This window comes from Acomys russatus, chromosome 14 (genome assembly GCF_903995435.1).
Source record: "Acomys russatus chromosome 14, mAcoRus1.1, whole genome shotgun sequence".
NCBI classification, from domain to species: Eukaryota; Metazoa; Chordata; class Mammalia; order Rodentia; family Muridae; genus Acomys; species Acomys russatus.
In genome coordinates, this window is record NC_067150.1 from 5,505,075 (window position 1) to 5,522,951 (window position 17,877).

Sequence of the window (17,877 nt, forward strand, 5' to 3'; positions counted from 1 at the left end):
TCTTTCATAAATGGGCAAATCTTGTCTACAGGTTAAAGGCCAGCCTCATCCACTGGCAAGTTTTAGGCCAGCCAGATTGGCATAGGAAGACCCTCATCTCAAGAATAAAAGGGAGAGAGGCCTTTAATTTCCATTTCCCTTGGCTCCAACTTGAACAAAACACAGCTTTTGTAACAAAAAGCCAAAAGAGCCAGGTGCCCTGTTCCCCAGGAAGAGACAACTGGTCTGTCTCACAGCTAAATGTACACGTTTTCTAGCCTTTGGCTCATGCCTTTCTCTCCATCACAGGATGGCTGCAGGGTTTGGGGGGATTAGATACCTTTCAGGATCTGGACAAAATATAATAAATCCATCTCCCCTCTACCATTTCTCTTTTTTATTTCTTTTAAAGTACAGAGAATATAGGTGGCTGGTTATAGACCTAGTACCTGGTAACAGCCTCTCACAGCTGTGTCAGACTCCAAGGATCGAGATGAAACTCAAGGCTTGGAGACCCCTAATCTTGAGGCACAGACTGCTCAGTTTATTCTGGTGAAAGGTACTCTGGAAATTTCTGAGACTGTAGATAAAATAAAAGGGAAGTTTTGTGTGAAGGACAAAAGGTTCAAACTACATTTAAGTAGTAAACACTGTACAGTATACTAAGCTGGTTTTCACCAGGACTAGGCCTCATACAGCCTGCCATCTTGCTTTCTTTAGGATGTGTTGGGGGCTGAACTAAGGATTTTGTGCAAGTTAGGCAAGCACTATGCCAGCTGAGCTAAAAATCCTCAGCCCTTTGGTAAGATTTGTAAAGATCATTTCAACTTCTGTTATTGACACTTCTTTTTAGCATTCATCCGTACACCTCTGTAGGGAAGAATACCTTCAGTTGAGTTCCAAGTCCCAAGCATCACCTCAAAGCTCTTCTCCACAGCCCAAGCAAAGCCAGCCTCAACTGTATCCTTGCTGCTCCAAACCACTCCTCCTACTTACTGGTCACGTAGCCTAGACAGCTGTCTGTCCAGGCCTTACATTTTAGGTCTGTTAGTGAACTGGGCTCTCCTTTCTCCCTCTGCACAGCTGACTAACCCTAGTCATTTTCACTTTCGTGGCTTGCAGGATTCTCCATATGTTTGCCAACATCTCCCACTTTATACGCTTTACACACTGATGCTTCTTCAGCTTCCGAATCAGACCTCCAAATCCATCCAAGCTCCATATGTATCTACTGAATGCGTAGCAAGTAAGCTTACAGTCTGTGCTCATGACCCAGGGGCCTAAAACTGTAAGTTAAGAAGAACACTGTACTTCTAAATCCAAAGGAGAGGGACAGAGAGCTGCTGTTGGCCTCACCAGGCCCTCTTCCCTCCTTGATAAACTAACATTGGGATTCCGTGACTCCATAGCAACATTCCTGTGAGAAATATTTCCTACTCACACACAAACAAAAGCAGTACGCGCATGCGAAGCCCCATCTCACTATCTCCATGACCATAGAGGAAGAAAGGGAGTAACAACTAGAAAACTCTAACAACACATAACTTCCCAGACAGAAGTGCATAAGCTATTCCACAAGCAAGCAGCTGTGGTGTAACACCGCCTTGGACAGTTTTATTAAGAGCTGGTGCAGAGCTCATTAGCATCAGCAGCAGTGAAGTTAGACTTCACGAGAGGATGAGAAAGACATCAGTAAAAACAGGCAAATCTTTGAGAAACTCTTACAACAGAAATGCAGACTGCACCTGTCTCCTATGCAGACCTCCACTTGCTGAAAAGTCTTTGTCTTGGATGCTGGAACCAACAGCTCGGAGGTCAAGGGCTCTTGATGCTGTTAGGATTGGACATTGTTTCCTAGCACCCGAGTCGGGTGGTTCACACTGCCTCTAATCCAGCTCCAAGAAATTCAACAGACTCTTCTAGTCTCTGAGGACACTTGAATACATGTGTATGGACACACACATACACATCAATTAAAAACAAAGCAATACATGCCTCTGTTATTAGGCAAAAATCTGAAAGGTTTTAGAGTTCTAAGCAAACCATGTGCCTTCCATTTCCTAAGACCACTCTAGTCACACACACAACCCAGAGCTTCTTGAGGTAACTCTCCCTGGTAATGTGAGTTAATACAGCTGGGTATTGACAGCTTGCACTTTTGACTCAGCCTCTCACAGCCAATTGTCTTCTGGACCTGCACGCAGAGAACAGCCAAGTAAAACGTGAGAAAAGCTAGCTAGCATGCAACAGCCTTCTTAAATTTCCCATAAGGCTGCATGCCACACTACCCTCAGGAAATACAAACACGATCACATGACCTCTCTGATTAGTGCTTTGCAGTGGCTTCAGTGGCTTTCGGTAAAAATTGCCTTCCCAGACCCTGCACACACCATTTTTCCTTGCCCTTCTCCTTCCCACCTCGGGATCCTTGCTACAGTTTGAATCTGAAAAGTCCCCTACAAGCTCTTGGTCTGAATGTTTGCTCCTCAGCTCGTGGACCAACTTAGGGCGGCCATGGGACTCCTAGTAGAGAACCAGAGGGCAGTCTTTAAGGGTTATAGCCCAGCCCTTGGTTCCTGAGCCTCTCTCAGCTTCATGGTCCATCATGATGTGAGAAGCCGGTGCCACACGCTCCCACTGCCATGACCTTCATCCACAATACCTTCCCTGGCAGCCAGACTGAAACCCGCTCAATCTGTGAGCTACAATAAGTCCTGTTCCCCATAAATTGTTTCCATCTGGTATTTTAATCATTGATATATAAAAGCAGTTACTATAACCACCACTTCTTCCATTCCAAAGATCAAAGATGGTTTCCCTCTTCACCTAGCACTTAAACAGTGCTGTGTCAGAGACGGCTTCCTTCAGGTTCCCGCCCACCCTGCCAGGACTGCTCTGCCTGTCTTGAATATGCTCTCAGCACACCGTAAGTCGCTCCTATAGCATTTGACACACTCAATGGAACTCTGATTTCACGGTAACTTTTACTGTTGTTTTCCCCCAATGACAATATAAGTATAAATGGGCCAGGCCTCTGAGGGAGCTTCCATCCTGGCTGCCTTTTAGGTTCTTATGAATAATGACTTTCACAGACAGGAAATGCAAGCACAGGCAAGTCTCAGAGTGGAGAGAGAAAGCTACAAAGCAGGTTTCTGACGCTAATAGTCTGGCTTTGGTATCTTGCTCTGAGAGAAGACAGGGAAACAACCGTCTTATTATTGTCCCCAGTAAGTCCTGGCTGCCACAGTGGCCATGCTTCAAGCAGTTTGGGCAGGTCAGGACACCCAACGTTTTGACTCCCTGTTCAAGGCCAAGAAATCATCACAATATTTGTTTGGGTTAAAGTGTACCTTAGAGGAGATGAGTTTGTATCCCCCAGAGTTTGCACACACTGTACGTTGCTGCATTCTACATTTTAGCTGACCCCTGCATTTATCTTGTGCTCTGATCTTTTTGGGTTTTTTGCTGAGGTTATTTTTGAGATATTGATGTTTCTAAGGATAGATGACAGTCCTTTTGGTTCTTTGCTACCCATCTAAAACAGGCCTTCTTAAATCCATGTGCTGTCAGGCAAGGGGTATAGCCATCTTACCTTTGAGTTGACGCAGTGCATAAGGGAAAATGCTTGGATTACCCTCCATGGCCCTGTTCCCAAGGGGATGCACAAAGCTTAAAATAGAACAAGTAGTCCATAAAAAACAAACAAACAAACAAACAAAAAAAACCAGTAACCCATCTTCAATCTACTTTGAAGTTTGTCTTCATTTTTACAAACATTAGGAAACACACATGTTTCTAACAGTTTGGGTACCTTCATAAGCATGGGCTACTTCCCCAAATTTAGAATCCCATACCTAAAAAATCATGTTAGATATATCTAAATTTGAGAAAGGGTCCCACTGGGTTACCCAAGCTAGTCTTGAACTCACAATCCTTGTGTCTCAGCTGCCAAAGTAGCTAGGCTCATTGAATGTGCCACCATGCCCACGTGGCTGAGCTTTCAGTGTGACTGACTCTAAAAATTATGTTTACCTATCTTTAAGTGGCTTATTTCTCAGAAAGTTTCAGAGGCAGGACAGGGCGGCTAGTCATTCAACAACTATTAATCATCAGTTATAAACAGCTCTGAGAAGGTGTAGAAACGAGAGTTGAACTTAATTCCTTGAAACAGGTAGAGGAAACAGCCAAAGAATAAAATGCAACCACTTTCAATAGAGTAAGACCACAAAAGGAAACATGGTTTCAGGGAACTCCCGCACATCAATAGCAAAACCAACAAACAAAGGAAAACAACAACAAAACACCTTTTATTCAGACAGGTGACACTGCAAGCTTTCCTGGTGTTTTTCTTTCATTCCACCTTGAAATTAAGGAAAATGAACTAATTTTTTAAATTTTTCAAATAACTCTAGAATTATTTTTGTTTTGTTGTTTAATACAGATGGGCCTGGGACACACCTGTGAACCAAGCCCTTGAGAGGACTGGAACGTCAAGGCCATCCTTGCCCACACAGTGAGCTGCAGGCTAGTCTATGCTAAAAAATAAACCAATTATGGTAAAACAAAATAAATAAAATATAAATCAGAGGGTATGATCTTTCTCAAGTAGCATGCTCTCACTACCTTACAATCCCTTCTAAGCCGTACTCAGCTATTTCCAGCCCTATTTGTGGGTGGTTCTGTTAGGGTATAAAAATAAGGGTGGTTTTTAAAGAAAGGAGAAATGGAAAACAATAATTCAATTGTCCAACTGAGACCTATTAAAGAGTAAAATATGTTTCCTCCACAGAGTTCAAAAGAAAATGTTATTTGTATAAACAATCCAGGCTTTTGGAACCAGTCCACCTTCAGGGAGACTTCCTGGTTCACACAGCCACACTTAAGTGGGCTGTAATGATGGTTTGTAAAACCTCATGGATTGTCTTCTGAACCAGCAAATGAGTAGGAAATCTTTTTCCTTGAATTCAATACAATATCAGAGTTTTCTCTTTTGAAAACTGTGGCTGAAAGTACTGTTGTCTTGGGTTTATGACACTTTTTAAAAAGAGACCTCAAATCAGCACTTAGCAGGGTCAAAACCTGGCCAAGGAAAGTTCCCTGCTACAAACAGCTCCACTTGATATCCTTTAACCCCAGAAAGCAATTGTATGAGTGCTGATGTGTGGGTGGGTTTTTGAAGCTGGTAGCCAACTGAAGAAAATATTTACAGAAGTGCTTTCAATAACGTAATCACTAGTTTATTTTGAAGAAAAAAGTGGGTTCTTAAGTAGAAGAGATTCTGAATGTATAATAGTTCAGTTATTTTCTTTTTCTTCATCTGTATGTGCACGCAGTGTGTTCTCATGTATGTGTGCACATGCTCCTGCAAGCGTGTATGTCTGCATGTGCAAGGCCCACAGTTAATGTTGGGAATGCTCCTACAGGCCTCTTTATTCTTTGAAGCAGGGTTTCTCAGTTGACTCCAGGGCTCGGGTATGGTGAGTCTCCCTAGCCAGCTTCCTCTGGGGACCCCCTCTCTGCACCCTCAGAGGCCGGAATTTCGGGCAGCCACCATGTCCACTGCATTTCTATGGGGTCTGGGCATTGGAACTCTGGTCTTGTTTGTGTGGCACGAACTTTAGCTGCTGAGCCATGTCCCCAGCACACGCCTCTTAGAGTTTATTTTTTTTACATATACATTTATATTATTCCACATACATACAATAAACTACCTATAGCAAGAATAACCATGACACAATCAGGAATTACATAAATTTTACTTTCTTAGTGTTTTTGACTATTTGTATTTGTCAGCCTTGAAGAAAACATGTTTCCTATCTTGGTACTTTAAAATTCTGAATGCAAATCAATCTCCATCACATCTTGTCAGGGCAGCTCTCTATCACAAAGTGTTTCAACCCCTCGCAATACAGAGCAAGCTGCTGGTCAGGCCTCCCACCCTATTTGTACAACACAAGGAAACTGAGCCTTTTCTAACTGCCTTGCTGAGAAATGTCTTCACTTGACCCCCTCCGGCCAGTCTTCAGTGATCCCTTGGGTCAGTCTTCAATGATACCTCAGACCAGTCTTCAGTGATCCATCAGGCACCAGCCTCACTACAGCTCATAGCAGAATTGCTTCACTGCTGTACCACATAGGGCCTTTGGCCCTAAAGAGATTATCAAACAACACATTTATACTTGGACAAAGCATGCAGACTTAAGCACACCCATTTAGCTGGGCGTGGCAGTCCACACCTGTACTCTCTATACTTGGGAAGTGCAGGCAGGCAGATCCGGATGTCACGGTCATTTTCAGCCACACAGCGACCTCAAGACTAGCCTGTGCTTCATGAGACCCTGTCTCTGACAAAAGGAGAGGCAAGGAGAAGACTCAGCAGGTAAAGCCCTTTGCCTCCCGAGCCTGAGCGTACAAGTTCAACCCTTGGGACCCAACTCCATAGCGTTGGACTCTGAAAGAAAATGAAAGTTGCCTACATGTAGCCTCATTTTTCAGTATAGTCTCCCGATGACAGAAGAGAAAGAACCAAGCCATAGGACCACCCCAGACAATGCTACATATAACAAAACTTGGCTCAGGTTCAAGCTAGCTCCTCCATTATGGCACAGTGTGTACTTGTATTGCAAGGGGTAACTTGTTCTAAAGGCAACGAGCACTTCATTCTAAACAAGTAGGAGACAATAGTGACCCTCCTTATTATGTGCACATATCTGTGTTCAAAATGGAATTAAACACAGGAACAGGAATGCACTGATCAGGTCAGAAACAATTAGATGTGCAAAACCAGAGTCTGCTCTGAGTCACCCAACTGCTCGGCTCCTTTCCCCACTAAGGGTTTAGTGCTCTAACCTTAGTTGGCAGGTGGCCGTGCTTTACCTATCTCCAACACAAGAATGCTCTGTTTAGGTGTGTCTAAATGAATGACGTCCTCACCAAAAATATTTACCAGCAAACTGACTCTCCCTCTTGGTAAATGTTTAACTTTTGAATATAAATCTTACATCTTCCCAGACTTTCCTGAGAGTCTCTGAGAGTTGTCCAAAGGACACTGCAGGCTTACCCAAGCTGTTTATGCACATCTGCATTTGCACTGTCAGATGACTTCCAGGATTGCTCAGAACAAATAAACATTGTCTCCTATTAAGGCCTAACACTGTACTGGCAGTACCTTGGCTTGACTAAAAATACCTGAATTTCTTTAAAGTCTAGACTGACTTTTTAAATATACAGAGAGATTGGGGTTTAGGAATTATTTCAAGGGCCGGAGAAATGGCTCAGTGGACACAGCACTCACTACTCAAGGGTGAGGATGTGAGCTTAAGGGAGGACAGCCCATGTGAAAATGCAGCCTAGTGCTGCGCACTTAGAATCCCAGAGCACTGCCTTCAAATGAGAGGCCAAGACAGGAGAATCCTTAGAGGCTACAGGCCAGCTGTGAGCGTGTGTGTGTGTGTGTGTGTGTGTGTGCGCGCGCGTGCACACACACACACACACCCCTACATTCAAACATACAAACACATACATGCATCACATACACAAAAATATTGAAATGTATTTCAAATTATAGGCACTAAGTAGAAGAATAAATGAGAGTGCTTTCATGTTCCACCATTAGTGCGAAAGGACTAAATTCTACAGTATTATATGAAGACACACAGCCTTAATTATCCTGTGCTCTCAAGTCCCACGTTAACTTCATAAGACTACCCGTCTAGTAGGTCGGCCTACAGTAATATCTTCACACTTTCACATATTTAAACTGAGTCACTGTAAACAGAGTTTTCAATAGAATGAGAATGTTTCCACTAGGCTTAAAGATGTGTTTATAACCCTTATTGGAACACAGTCAATTCCAGCATGTGTGGGTTACAGGAATACCTGTGCAATGATAAGGTTTTTGCATTGGAAAATAGTACCGCATAGCAATAGATCATAGCAAAATAACTGTGTGCTTTTTTCTAATCTACCCTATAAATATAGCATTTGAGAGAAGCGTTGACACCTCCCACCATCACCAATTTCAATTTTTAAAAAATTTATTTATTTATGTAATTTATGCAGATGACTGCTCCATTTGCATGTGCGATTGCATGACAGAAAAGAACATCAGGTCCCATAATAGATGGTCGTGATCCACCATGTTGTTTTTGGCAATTGAACCCAGGTCCTCTGGAAGAGCAACCAGTGCCCTTAACCACGGAGCCATCTCTCCAGCCCCACCAATTTCAATTTCTACCCTCCAGATGCCTAACTCAGTCTTCTTAGTTCAAAGTTCCAAAGTGGTACACAAAGCAAGCCACCCAGCAGCCGTTGGATGGTTAATGGATGGGCTCAGCAAGCTGCTTCCACTCATCCAGGACTATATGCAGCAGGCAGGCCACTGTGTGCAAGCAGAAGCGCAGAGCTCACCTACCCTTAGTGTAGAGAAGCAATGGCCTCTAGCAGCGTTAGCTAGGAGGCAATGGACACATAACAGAATGTTCTATGAGCACATGAGTACCCCTAAGAATAATCCACTGGGTCCTGGATGAATAATTCCACTTTTTTTAGTTCCAAAGTAAGTCACCCTAGCAAACAGCAGTTAAAAAACAAAGTCCAAAAGGCATGGGTGGGTGTGGGCAGAAGTGGATAGCTCAGGAGTAGGAGTGATTTGCTGCCTGACTGCTGGCATCTTTTCTGAGCAGACTCCGCAGAATAGCTTTCACAGATTACTTTACACAGCTAGACTGCCTTGTAAAGCCAGCTCCTTTTCCTTGCTTAGGGTGTGGACTTCACCTCCCTCCACTGGAGGCACATGAGCCTCATGCTTCTTACCCATCATCCTGTGTCCTGCTTCCCCTGCCCCCATCTTTACATACAGGAAGCCTGCACTGACGTGACTTTACCCATCACTTTGCACTCACATTGCTTCCTTATGAGAGATCTTTTCTGTTGTTAAATCATCAGATTTTACAGTTATGTCATCAGTAAGTCTCAAAACTATTTTGGCTGAAGCTGTCTTGGCCATTAGTCAATGCATGGACTAATCATAGCTTGCTCCTCCTCCTCCTTCTTCCTCCCTCCCTCTCTCTCTCTCTCTCTCTCTCTCTCTCTCTCTCTCTCTCTCTCTCTCTCTCTCTCTCTCTCTCTCTCTCTCCCTGTCTGTCTGTCTATGTCTCTCTGTCTCTGTCTCTGTGTCTCTGTCTCTCTCTGTCTCTCTCTCTCTGTCTCTCTGTCTCTGTCTCTCTCTCATCTGCTCCCCTCCCCATCTCATTTTGTTGTTTTATTTTGAGATAGGGCCTGTCTTGGAACTCACTGTGTAGATCAGAATGACTTCAAATCCATAGAGATTCAGCAGCCTCTGCTTCCTTCTAAGTGCTGGGGCTAAAGGGGTGAACCACTACACACAGCTCCATCTCTGTTTTACTCCTTTTTCATTGAATTGGAGAAAGAAAGAAGAAACTTGAACTGGATCCTCCGTGAGTTAGGGTTAGGACAGGAAGTGGTGTGCCTTCCCTGGCAGAACTAGAGCTCCTGAGGATGTGCAAGAGCACCGCACTGTCCACCCAACAGCCTCACACGTTAGCCTGGCATAGGCATCACCCTCTGTTCTCAAAATTCTCACATCAGCAGAGATTAGTCAAAGTATTCTATTGCCATGTGATTGATTGTAAAGTCCTTACACTGCATTTGGAGGCTGCATTAGGATATAAACATTGGGTGGTTAGCATAAGTGAATTTACTATATTTTTATATTAGTGCTTATTAGTGGTTATAGAAATAATCTCTGTTCATAAGAAACCATTTTACTCAGGACTGGAAATGTAGATCAGTGGTAAAATTCAGTGAAAGTCCCTGGGTTCCATCGTCAGTAGCACAAACACACAAAGATGAAATAAAATAGTTTGTGCATAGTCCTGAAGTCTCTTGATGTAAAATAGCAAGCCACATCTACCCCTCATTACTGTCACTTCATCTCTAGGCTACTGTCTCATGCCACAAAACCCTTACAACATTAGAACACAGTTAAATGTTGGCAACTCACAGTAAGCCTTCACCTACTGGGTAATCCATACCTTTCAGATCTAATCTACAAGCAAACAGAACACAACAGTGCTCATGGAGTCATACTGGAAAGAGTCAAACAGATGAGAGATGGATCCTGGGAAATTACCTAACGCCTGCTTGGAAGACTACAGAGCGTGTGCCTAAAACCCTGCCTCCTCCTCGGCACCCACATTCTTCAAGTGTGACTACAAGAGAAACCTTACATCAAAAGCTTTTGGGAAAGCTGAAGACTACACAGATAGCTGTGGCCTGCACTCTTAGCACTCATAGGTGAGAGGTCAGTCTGGAGCAGCCTCGATGTACTCCAGACATTGCTTTATGTATTTCCATATATCCATGTGTATGAACCTGATGGCAGAAAGTCACCAAACCATTAAAAATGGTGCCTGTACAAACTCAGAATTACTTGCATAACCCTTTGCCAAGGGGGGAAAAAACACTAATTGCATGCTTCATTCTAATAGGAATACAGAAAAATGAAACCTTCTTAAATCATCTCTCCAGAAGACTGTCTCTCATGAGATGAGCCTAAATCAAATGCCAAGATGTAAATAAGGGGCCTGGCCTTTGTCTTCACAGAACTATATAAAAACGATGCAATACTTGAGTATTATTTTTTTAAATAATGGCGCTGATGTGTTATTATCTTAGTAATATAATCTAGGCTTTACCTGGCTGTGTTGGAAGCCATATAGATTTCTAACACAGATGTCAAGATGTGTCAAACAAATGGAACAGCATACACTAAGCCTATGGAAGGCCTGGGCTTATGATCTCCAGTGTCAAACAATGTGACAAGCAAAACGATACTACAGTTCCAGGTGATGACGGTACCTGACCATTCGCGCTCATCTTCCCCATTCATCTCGAGGATGAAAGAGGAAGGGCACATGTTACCTGCTGTTCCCATAGCAAGCAGGTTTCTCCTTACTTCCTACAGACTCCCCAACAGGCATAAGTGACCACTTTCCAACCCAGATTGAGGTGAGAAGAGCCATCTATGACCCCAGATACCAGCCATACTCACGATCCCCCTCAGAAAGTCTCACATGCCTAAACATACAGCTAGCTAAGTAAGCACTGCCTTGTCTAGCATGCATAAAGCCCTGAGTCTCATCCCAACACCATATAAACCAGGAGTTTAAATTCGCCTTGCCTACCTAGTAAGTTGAAGGAAATCAATGCATGAGACCTGGTCTCGAAATTTTTCCAAAAAAGAAATGTGCTTTCTGCCTAAGACTAGTTGAACCACAGTCTGTTAGAACACTAGTTCAACACATCATGACTAAACATGTTTTGTCTTCTTTCTAAACAAACGGTTAGCAAAGAATTTAGTATTAACTTAAGAAAAAAAAGATAAATAGCTCTTAAATCCTCTGCAGACACACTGAGTGCATGCCCAGTCTGTGTCTGAAGGCAGCGACAAACGAAAACTGCTATCTGTGTTGTCTCAAAGAGCTGACCTGAGTTGGAATGATCAAGTAAATTCCCTATGGAAAAAACACAGTCGCCTGGAGAGATGCTTCAGAGGTTAAGAGCAATGACTAATCTTCTGGACATCCTGAGTTCAATTCCCAGCAACCACATGGTGGCTCCCAGCCATCTATAATGTGATCTGATGTCCTCTTCTGGCCTGCAGGTGTACATGTATACATAATAATAAATAAATAAATCCCGTAAAAAAAAAAAAAAAAGAAAGAAAGAAAAAGAAAAAAACAGTCAATTTAGAAACAATTTGTACTATATTTTCACAGAAAGTCAAAATCGCACCTTCAGTTTTCTTTAAGTCAGGGGCTATTCCACATACTTATAATTCAGGTCTGTGTGGGGATCTATGTGGTTTCAATGAGACACCAGCCTGCAGTCAACTTGTGGCCTACAGTACTCACCAATACTGATTTCATCATCAGTTTCTGCATCTCCAATACATTCAAACTGGAAATCTTGCAGAGACTGGGAAAACTTCTGTACAGCCATGGATAGATCTGCGGTGAAAAAGAGAACTGTCATCAGGCCAGGTACCATGGAAATTCAAAGGAAAGGCCGTTTTAAAATGCGAGGTTGGCAAATCGAAGCAAAACTTAATAGTTAAACAACCACGTGCTTTAAAGTCTGGAACTGGCCTGGTTGCAGAGGCTCTGGTGCTTCAGGAGAGCAGTGGGACCAGTAGACTGTGTGGACACCTTCCTCAGCGAATGGCGGCTCACGCATCATAAATGAATGGGGCATGTATTTGAAAGCAGACTGAAAGTGTGAGAGTGGCGGCTTGTGTGGGTGGGGAGAAGCTGAAGGGCGGATAGGAAGAGCTCCACGGACTACGAGAAAGGTAGGAGTGTGTTTTCCGCGGCAGAGTACCTGCTAGGCTGCAGAAGGTGAAAGATGCAAAAGGCCATTTGCAGATAACTTGTGATTTATTGGAAACCCGTGTAAACGTACTCCCAGGCAGACTTCAAGCCAAACAAGGGTCAGAGTCTAAAGTCAGAAAAGGAATTATCCTTTATTTCTGTGGTGAGAATAAAGTACCTTCCATGGCCCACCCCCACAAAGTAAATCCTCTGGGAAGCAGCAACCTTGGACTCCGCGGGACAGGATGATTAGGCATTTCTATCCTGAGCTAGGCTGCCTAGACTGAAAGCCAAGCCCCTCCCTCCACTGGCTTGCTATGTAACCTGGGGCTTCTTGCTGAACTGCTCTCTGCCTTGGTTTCTGGCTATTATAAAGAAAAATGGAGTAACAACCACTTATTTTCAGAATTAAATGATTTAACATCAGCAAAGGAATTTTTTTGGGGGGCTGAGGGAGTGTTTGGGTTTCTCTGTGTAGCCTTGGCTGTCCTGGACTTGCTTTGTAGACCAGGCTGGCCTCAAACTCATAGAGATCCACCCGTTTCTGCCTCCTGAGTGCTGGGATTAAAGGTGTGCGCCACCATGCCTGGATCTGCAAAGGATTTAAAACAACAGGGACCGGTCCCTAAAATCCACTCAAATGTGTCAAATGAAATTAAAAGAATAAACTTCACAGTACAACATCAAGGAAACTGTCAAGTTCTTCTCTCTCAGAGCCATGCTGACCTTTCTCTGCTGACTTTCCTGCAGATGTTTCCAGTAAGAAAATGTGGGGGTTTCCCCCACAAATTAAATGAAATATATACTACTTAATAGTATTCTTGCATTAGTTACAAACCAAAGCTAACAGGTCCCCATTTGACCCAATCTACGGGGACTAAGATGTTCTCCTTAATCAAACTTTTACCAGAGCCTTCCTTTTTCTCTCCATCCCTTGCTGGGTCTCTAAGGTCTGCTGTTAACAAGGATCCTGTGAAGTGAGAGGAATCCCCAGCCTCAGCATCTTGTTGGCTTCTTCAGCACACCTGGCACCTGTCTCTGCCCTTACCGTACACATCGCTCCTTGTCACGTTTTTTTACCAAAGGACTCCTAAGCCTGCTAACAGCACCTCTACTGTTTCTCTCAGACTTAAGGTTGGTCTCACTTGTTTGCTGCAACAGTCCTGACTTTGTTGTGCTCAGCCTGAATAGGTCTTCCTCACCAGTAAGCAGGTGTCAGAAGTACTGGTTCCTTAGATGTAATTTATGGCTGCATAGCTCAGGACAGAAACATTCCTGAAATCTTAAATCCAAGAAGCCATTACCAAAGATCCCATTCCAGAGGGTGAGTAGGTCTCTAACACAAAGGATTGGCCCTGTTGCCACATTCCCAGAAGGGATGTCTAAAGTTCACAGGCCCCAAGCTTCAGAAATTGGAGAAATCTGTTGATGTCTTGTTTTAAATATATTAGGGAGGAATGTTTGTTAGTATGTTTGTTTAAAATCATGTCTTAGAAAGAGCTATTCCTGACAGGTTGACATCTCCTCTTAGAACAGAAGAAAATTCCAGGGCCAGCTACAAAATCTCACTCCTGGATAGTTGGAATTCAAGAATAAAGATGAGCGGGCTGCCTGGAGAATTCTTAGACAACAAGAAAAGCAAGGGCTTTATATCGAACTGGACTTCCCCACTGCACCGCATGCCCAGTACTTCGCTCACTCTCCCAATCTGCACAACAGGAATTTAGGACTTCTGTTGGGAAGGTGAGAGGAGGCTTGTTTGCTCCTGGTGTCTGTTAGACAAGACAGTAAGCAGCGCCATTGCTGTCATCCAGTCTAGCTCACACGGGTAGTAGAGTTGATGGCCTTCCAAAGAAGGGTACAGTGCAGCAGCATTCATTTACCAAGGTGCTCAGAATCACAGTAACAGCCATACCAAACACGATGAAGAGAGACAGAAGGGGCCATGATACCTAGGCAGTGCTAACCATGCTGTGCATGAGCGCTCTTGCTCAAACAGGAGGGAAGCGTTCAATTTAACTTCACTTCAGCATCCCACACAGACTATAAAGAAGGGAGGGTCGTGCCATGCCAGCAGATAAGGAGACCAGCGATTCTCCAGTGAATGTCCTTCCTTTTTCCTCCCTCCCACCAGCAAGAGACCTTCTGAGTCTACCACAGTCACAGATAAGCTGCTTGTACACTTACGTCATATGGACCTCTGGGTATAGTCTTCCGTTTCTCCCTAAACTCCTTCTTAGCTCTATGGACTCCTGAACTGCAAACTGAAAGCTATACGGTCCTTTCACAAGTTGCAGCAAGTGACAGAAGAGTTCTTATCCTACAAACAAGAAAGCACCTGCTTATCCTGGCCCTGCAAACCTGGGCTCTGCAAGAAGGTTGGCTGATGTTTGCAGTGTGGGTCACTTCTGCGACTGTGCCAGGCAGTCAGTTAGAGGCAAGTAGACTTGGGCTCTTTGTGAATGCCCCGGCACCATAGTCAGCTGCTAGTAAAAGCAGGAGCTGAAAGGGGGGATTTTTGTCACACTTCTAACCATAAGTGAAAACATGACACACAAGATGGTACAAAGGTCCTAAGGGCGCTTTTCCTAACTGGAGGCTTTTGGATAAAGAAGAAAACTACCACTAAGCCCTCCTGGAAAAGCTAAGCCAAATGAGCCTGTCAATCACCTGGCTAGGAATGTACCCCTCGCCCAAGAACATCTGTAGCAGAAGCTTTAAGAGCTCATATAAAACCTACACTTAGGTCTGTATGTAGGCTCTGAATTCATTTGACAGACATCACATAAGCCAGGGAGCAAAGGAATCTAGAGCGAAATTTCAGTGGCATCTGTACCTCAATCTGCTAGGCTACGGTCCACCTATCGGGTTTCTGTGATGAATAAGCAGGATAAACAATGCATCAAAAAGTCTCCTGGCACCTGGAGAGCACCGACAACACTTTGAGTGCTTCCAAGGCAAGCATCTCAGAAAAGGAGAAAGGAGACATTCAGTACTCACAGTGGCATAGCACAGCACAGTCCTTGGAGAGTGCTCAAAAAGGCTCAAGAAGACTTTGGTAGCAGTTTCAAGTTTCCCCTTTGAGGTAATAAGCAATCTAGCTGCAGTATTACTCTGTGTCTCTGTGTAGCAGGTGAGTGTCTATTGCAACACTGGATTCACTGTGACCCTCACCCTGACCCTCAACCAATGAGCCTTTCACAGTACTGTTGGAAGCTAACAGCCAGGATTACACATGAGAATCCAGCCTTGAAGCAGGTTGTAGGACAAGCCTAAGATGAAAGGGGAGAGTTTAGAATAGGATGCCGTCAGCGGCCAGTGTGTCTGTGTCTTGGATCTCACTTCTAGTTAGTCTTACCTTGAAACTACCAAGGTTATGGCGAATGACCAAATGACAGTGTCATCAAGGCAACGGGCTTGCATTAGCAGGTAGCAATACAAAATGGGGAATGCATCCTAAACTTGGTTCCATCTCCTACTAGGTGTGCATTTCTGAACTAGAAAACCCAACACCCTTCATTAGTTTGAAAATAACACAAGCTGGGGGTGTAGCTTAACCATGAGACTTAGCATGCTCAAGGTTCCGAGTTTAATCCGAACACTAAAAACGAACCTATAAGACAGGATCAGAGACACACAGCTCAGAGTTGTCTGGATGGAGTCCCTAAATGAAAGTAGAGCCTCAAACCTCTTAAAGAAAGATGACTCACATCCTAAGATTAGCTTGGCTTAAAACTAAAGGCCTAACACTGTGGCCCTGGTTGTAGAGTGTTTGTGTAGCATCCACAAAAGCCTGCTTCTCATCCTCAGCAACCCATAAACAAGATGTGGTGGTACCCACCTGTAATCCCAGCTCCCAGGATGTACACTCGGGAAGATCAAAAAGTCAAGGATATGGCTGGCTATGCACAAAATTTAAGGCTAGCATGGGCTACAGGAGATTGTATCTCAAAAAAATTAATTTAAAATGTATTGTTAAATTTTAAATCATCACAAACTACAGAAAGTCAATTTTTCCGTTAAATATGAAAAGAAAGATTAAGAGTAAAAGCCGTGGGCTGAAGAGATGGCTCAGCAGTCAAGAGCACTGTCACTTGTACAGAGAATTCGGATTTAGTTCCCAGAACCAACTTGGTGGCTTGAAAGTTACCCTCTGTAGCTCCAGTCCCAGTGGATTTGATGTGTTTTTCTGTCCTCCATTTGTGCTAGGCACACACATGGTGCACATCTATACGTTCAGGTAGCACATTCTTATAAAACTAAAGAAGTAAATATTTCATTTAAAAAGAGAGAGTGTGAACTGTGCCATGCAATGGATGTAGCCCAGATACAGAGATCTAAAGAAAACCATGAAAGTTCATCTGAGCTGGAGCCAGGGCAGTTACCCTGACTGGTAAAGGAGCAGAGACAGCACGCATGTACCAGTGAGTGACGTCACCCACAGTGGACATGCCTTCAGTGCCACACACACACTGCTTCCTTCCCACGTGACTGCCCAAGAGACAAGCGAGGATTGTCTTTCCTTTTGTTCATCTTGGAAGGCATGGCTTTGGGCTTTAATCAGCAATAATAACCTGTGCCACCCACAAAGAGATAACACTAATGACACACTGAAACTTCATTTCATAAGAGGAGTTCAAAGCACCAAGCAAATATTTAATTACAGCTTCTCTTTCACAAAGACGTAAGAGGCGAGGTCTACCTGCATCTCAGAAGCACCAATGGATTTACCATGATGTGGTAGCCATAGAGGTGAGATATGTTGCTATGGGAACACATGCAAACTGTCAGTCCACTGTTATAAACCATGTTTCCTAAGTGCAACTTCTCCAGGATTAGGTTTAAACAGAACTCCAAGGGGCCATATTCTCAGACGTATATCGTTGCTTTCCCTATATACTGTGAAGAGGGCAGATAGTATGCGGCAGTGGGAACACAAACACAGGAAAAAAAGCAAGGCCTGGTGTTGCACACCTTTCAACCTAACAACCCTAGCACTTGGGAGGCGGTAACTCCAGGAGGATCAGGAGTTCAAGATCAGCCTCAGCCATGTAGCAAGTTTCAGTCTAATGGAATACATTAGACTCTGTCTCAAAAAAACAAGCAAGAGGAATCAACACTGGGCAGGTGTACTGATGCCTTGCTACAAAGAACACAAAGCAATGAAGGCTGCAAGGCTATAATTAACTGCCTCAGAGGTAATTAATAAATTTTCCTAAAAAGGTTAACACCATCAACTAGACAAATCATACTTAGCAGCTGGTACTTTTCAAAGCACTTAGCACAAATCAACCCTGTAATCACCACAGAAGCCATTAAGAATCAGATAGCAATATTTTCATTTTGCAGATGAAAAACCCGAGTTACAGAAAAGGTGTGCATGGGCTACCTTGGTGGCACAGTGGGTAAAGGAGCCCACATGTAGGAGGAGAGAGCCAACATGTGAAAATTGTCCTCTAATCTCTGCACGTGTGCTGTGCATGCAGCTCTTCTTCAATAAATAAAT

General features: G+C 43.7%; 1 protein-coding gene across 1 annotated transcript in view; it reads right to left on the reverse strand.

The window, feature by feature from the left end:
* The window catches only part of Arhgap42 (Rho GTPase activating protein 42), a 237,266-nt gene that overhangs the window by 162,932 nt on the left and 56,457 nt on the right, over window positions 1–17,877 (reverse strand). Inside the window, exon 2 of the mRNA XM_051155902.1 lies at window positions 11,916–12,011. Coding sequence (XP_051011859.1) covers window positions 11,916–12,011 — 96 coding nt within the window. The remainder of the gene's footprint in view (window positions 1–11,915; window positions 12,012–17,877) is intronic.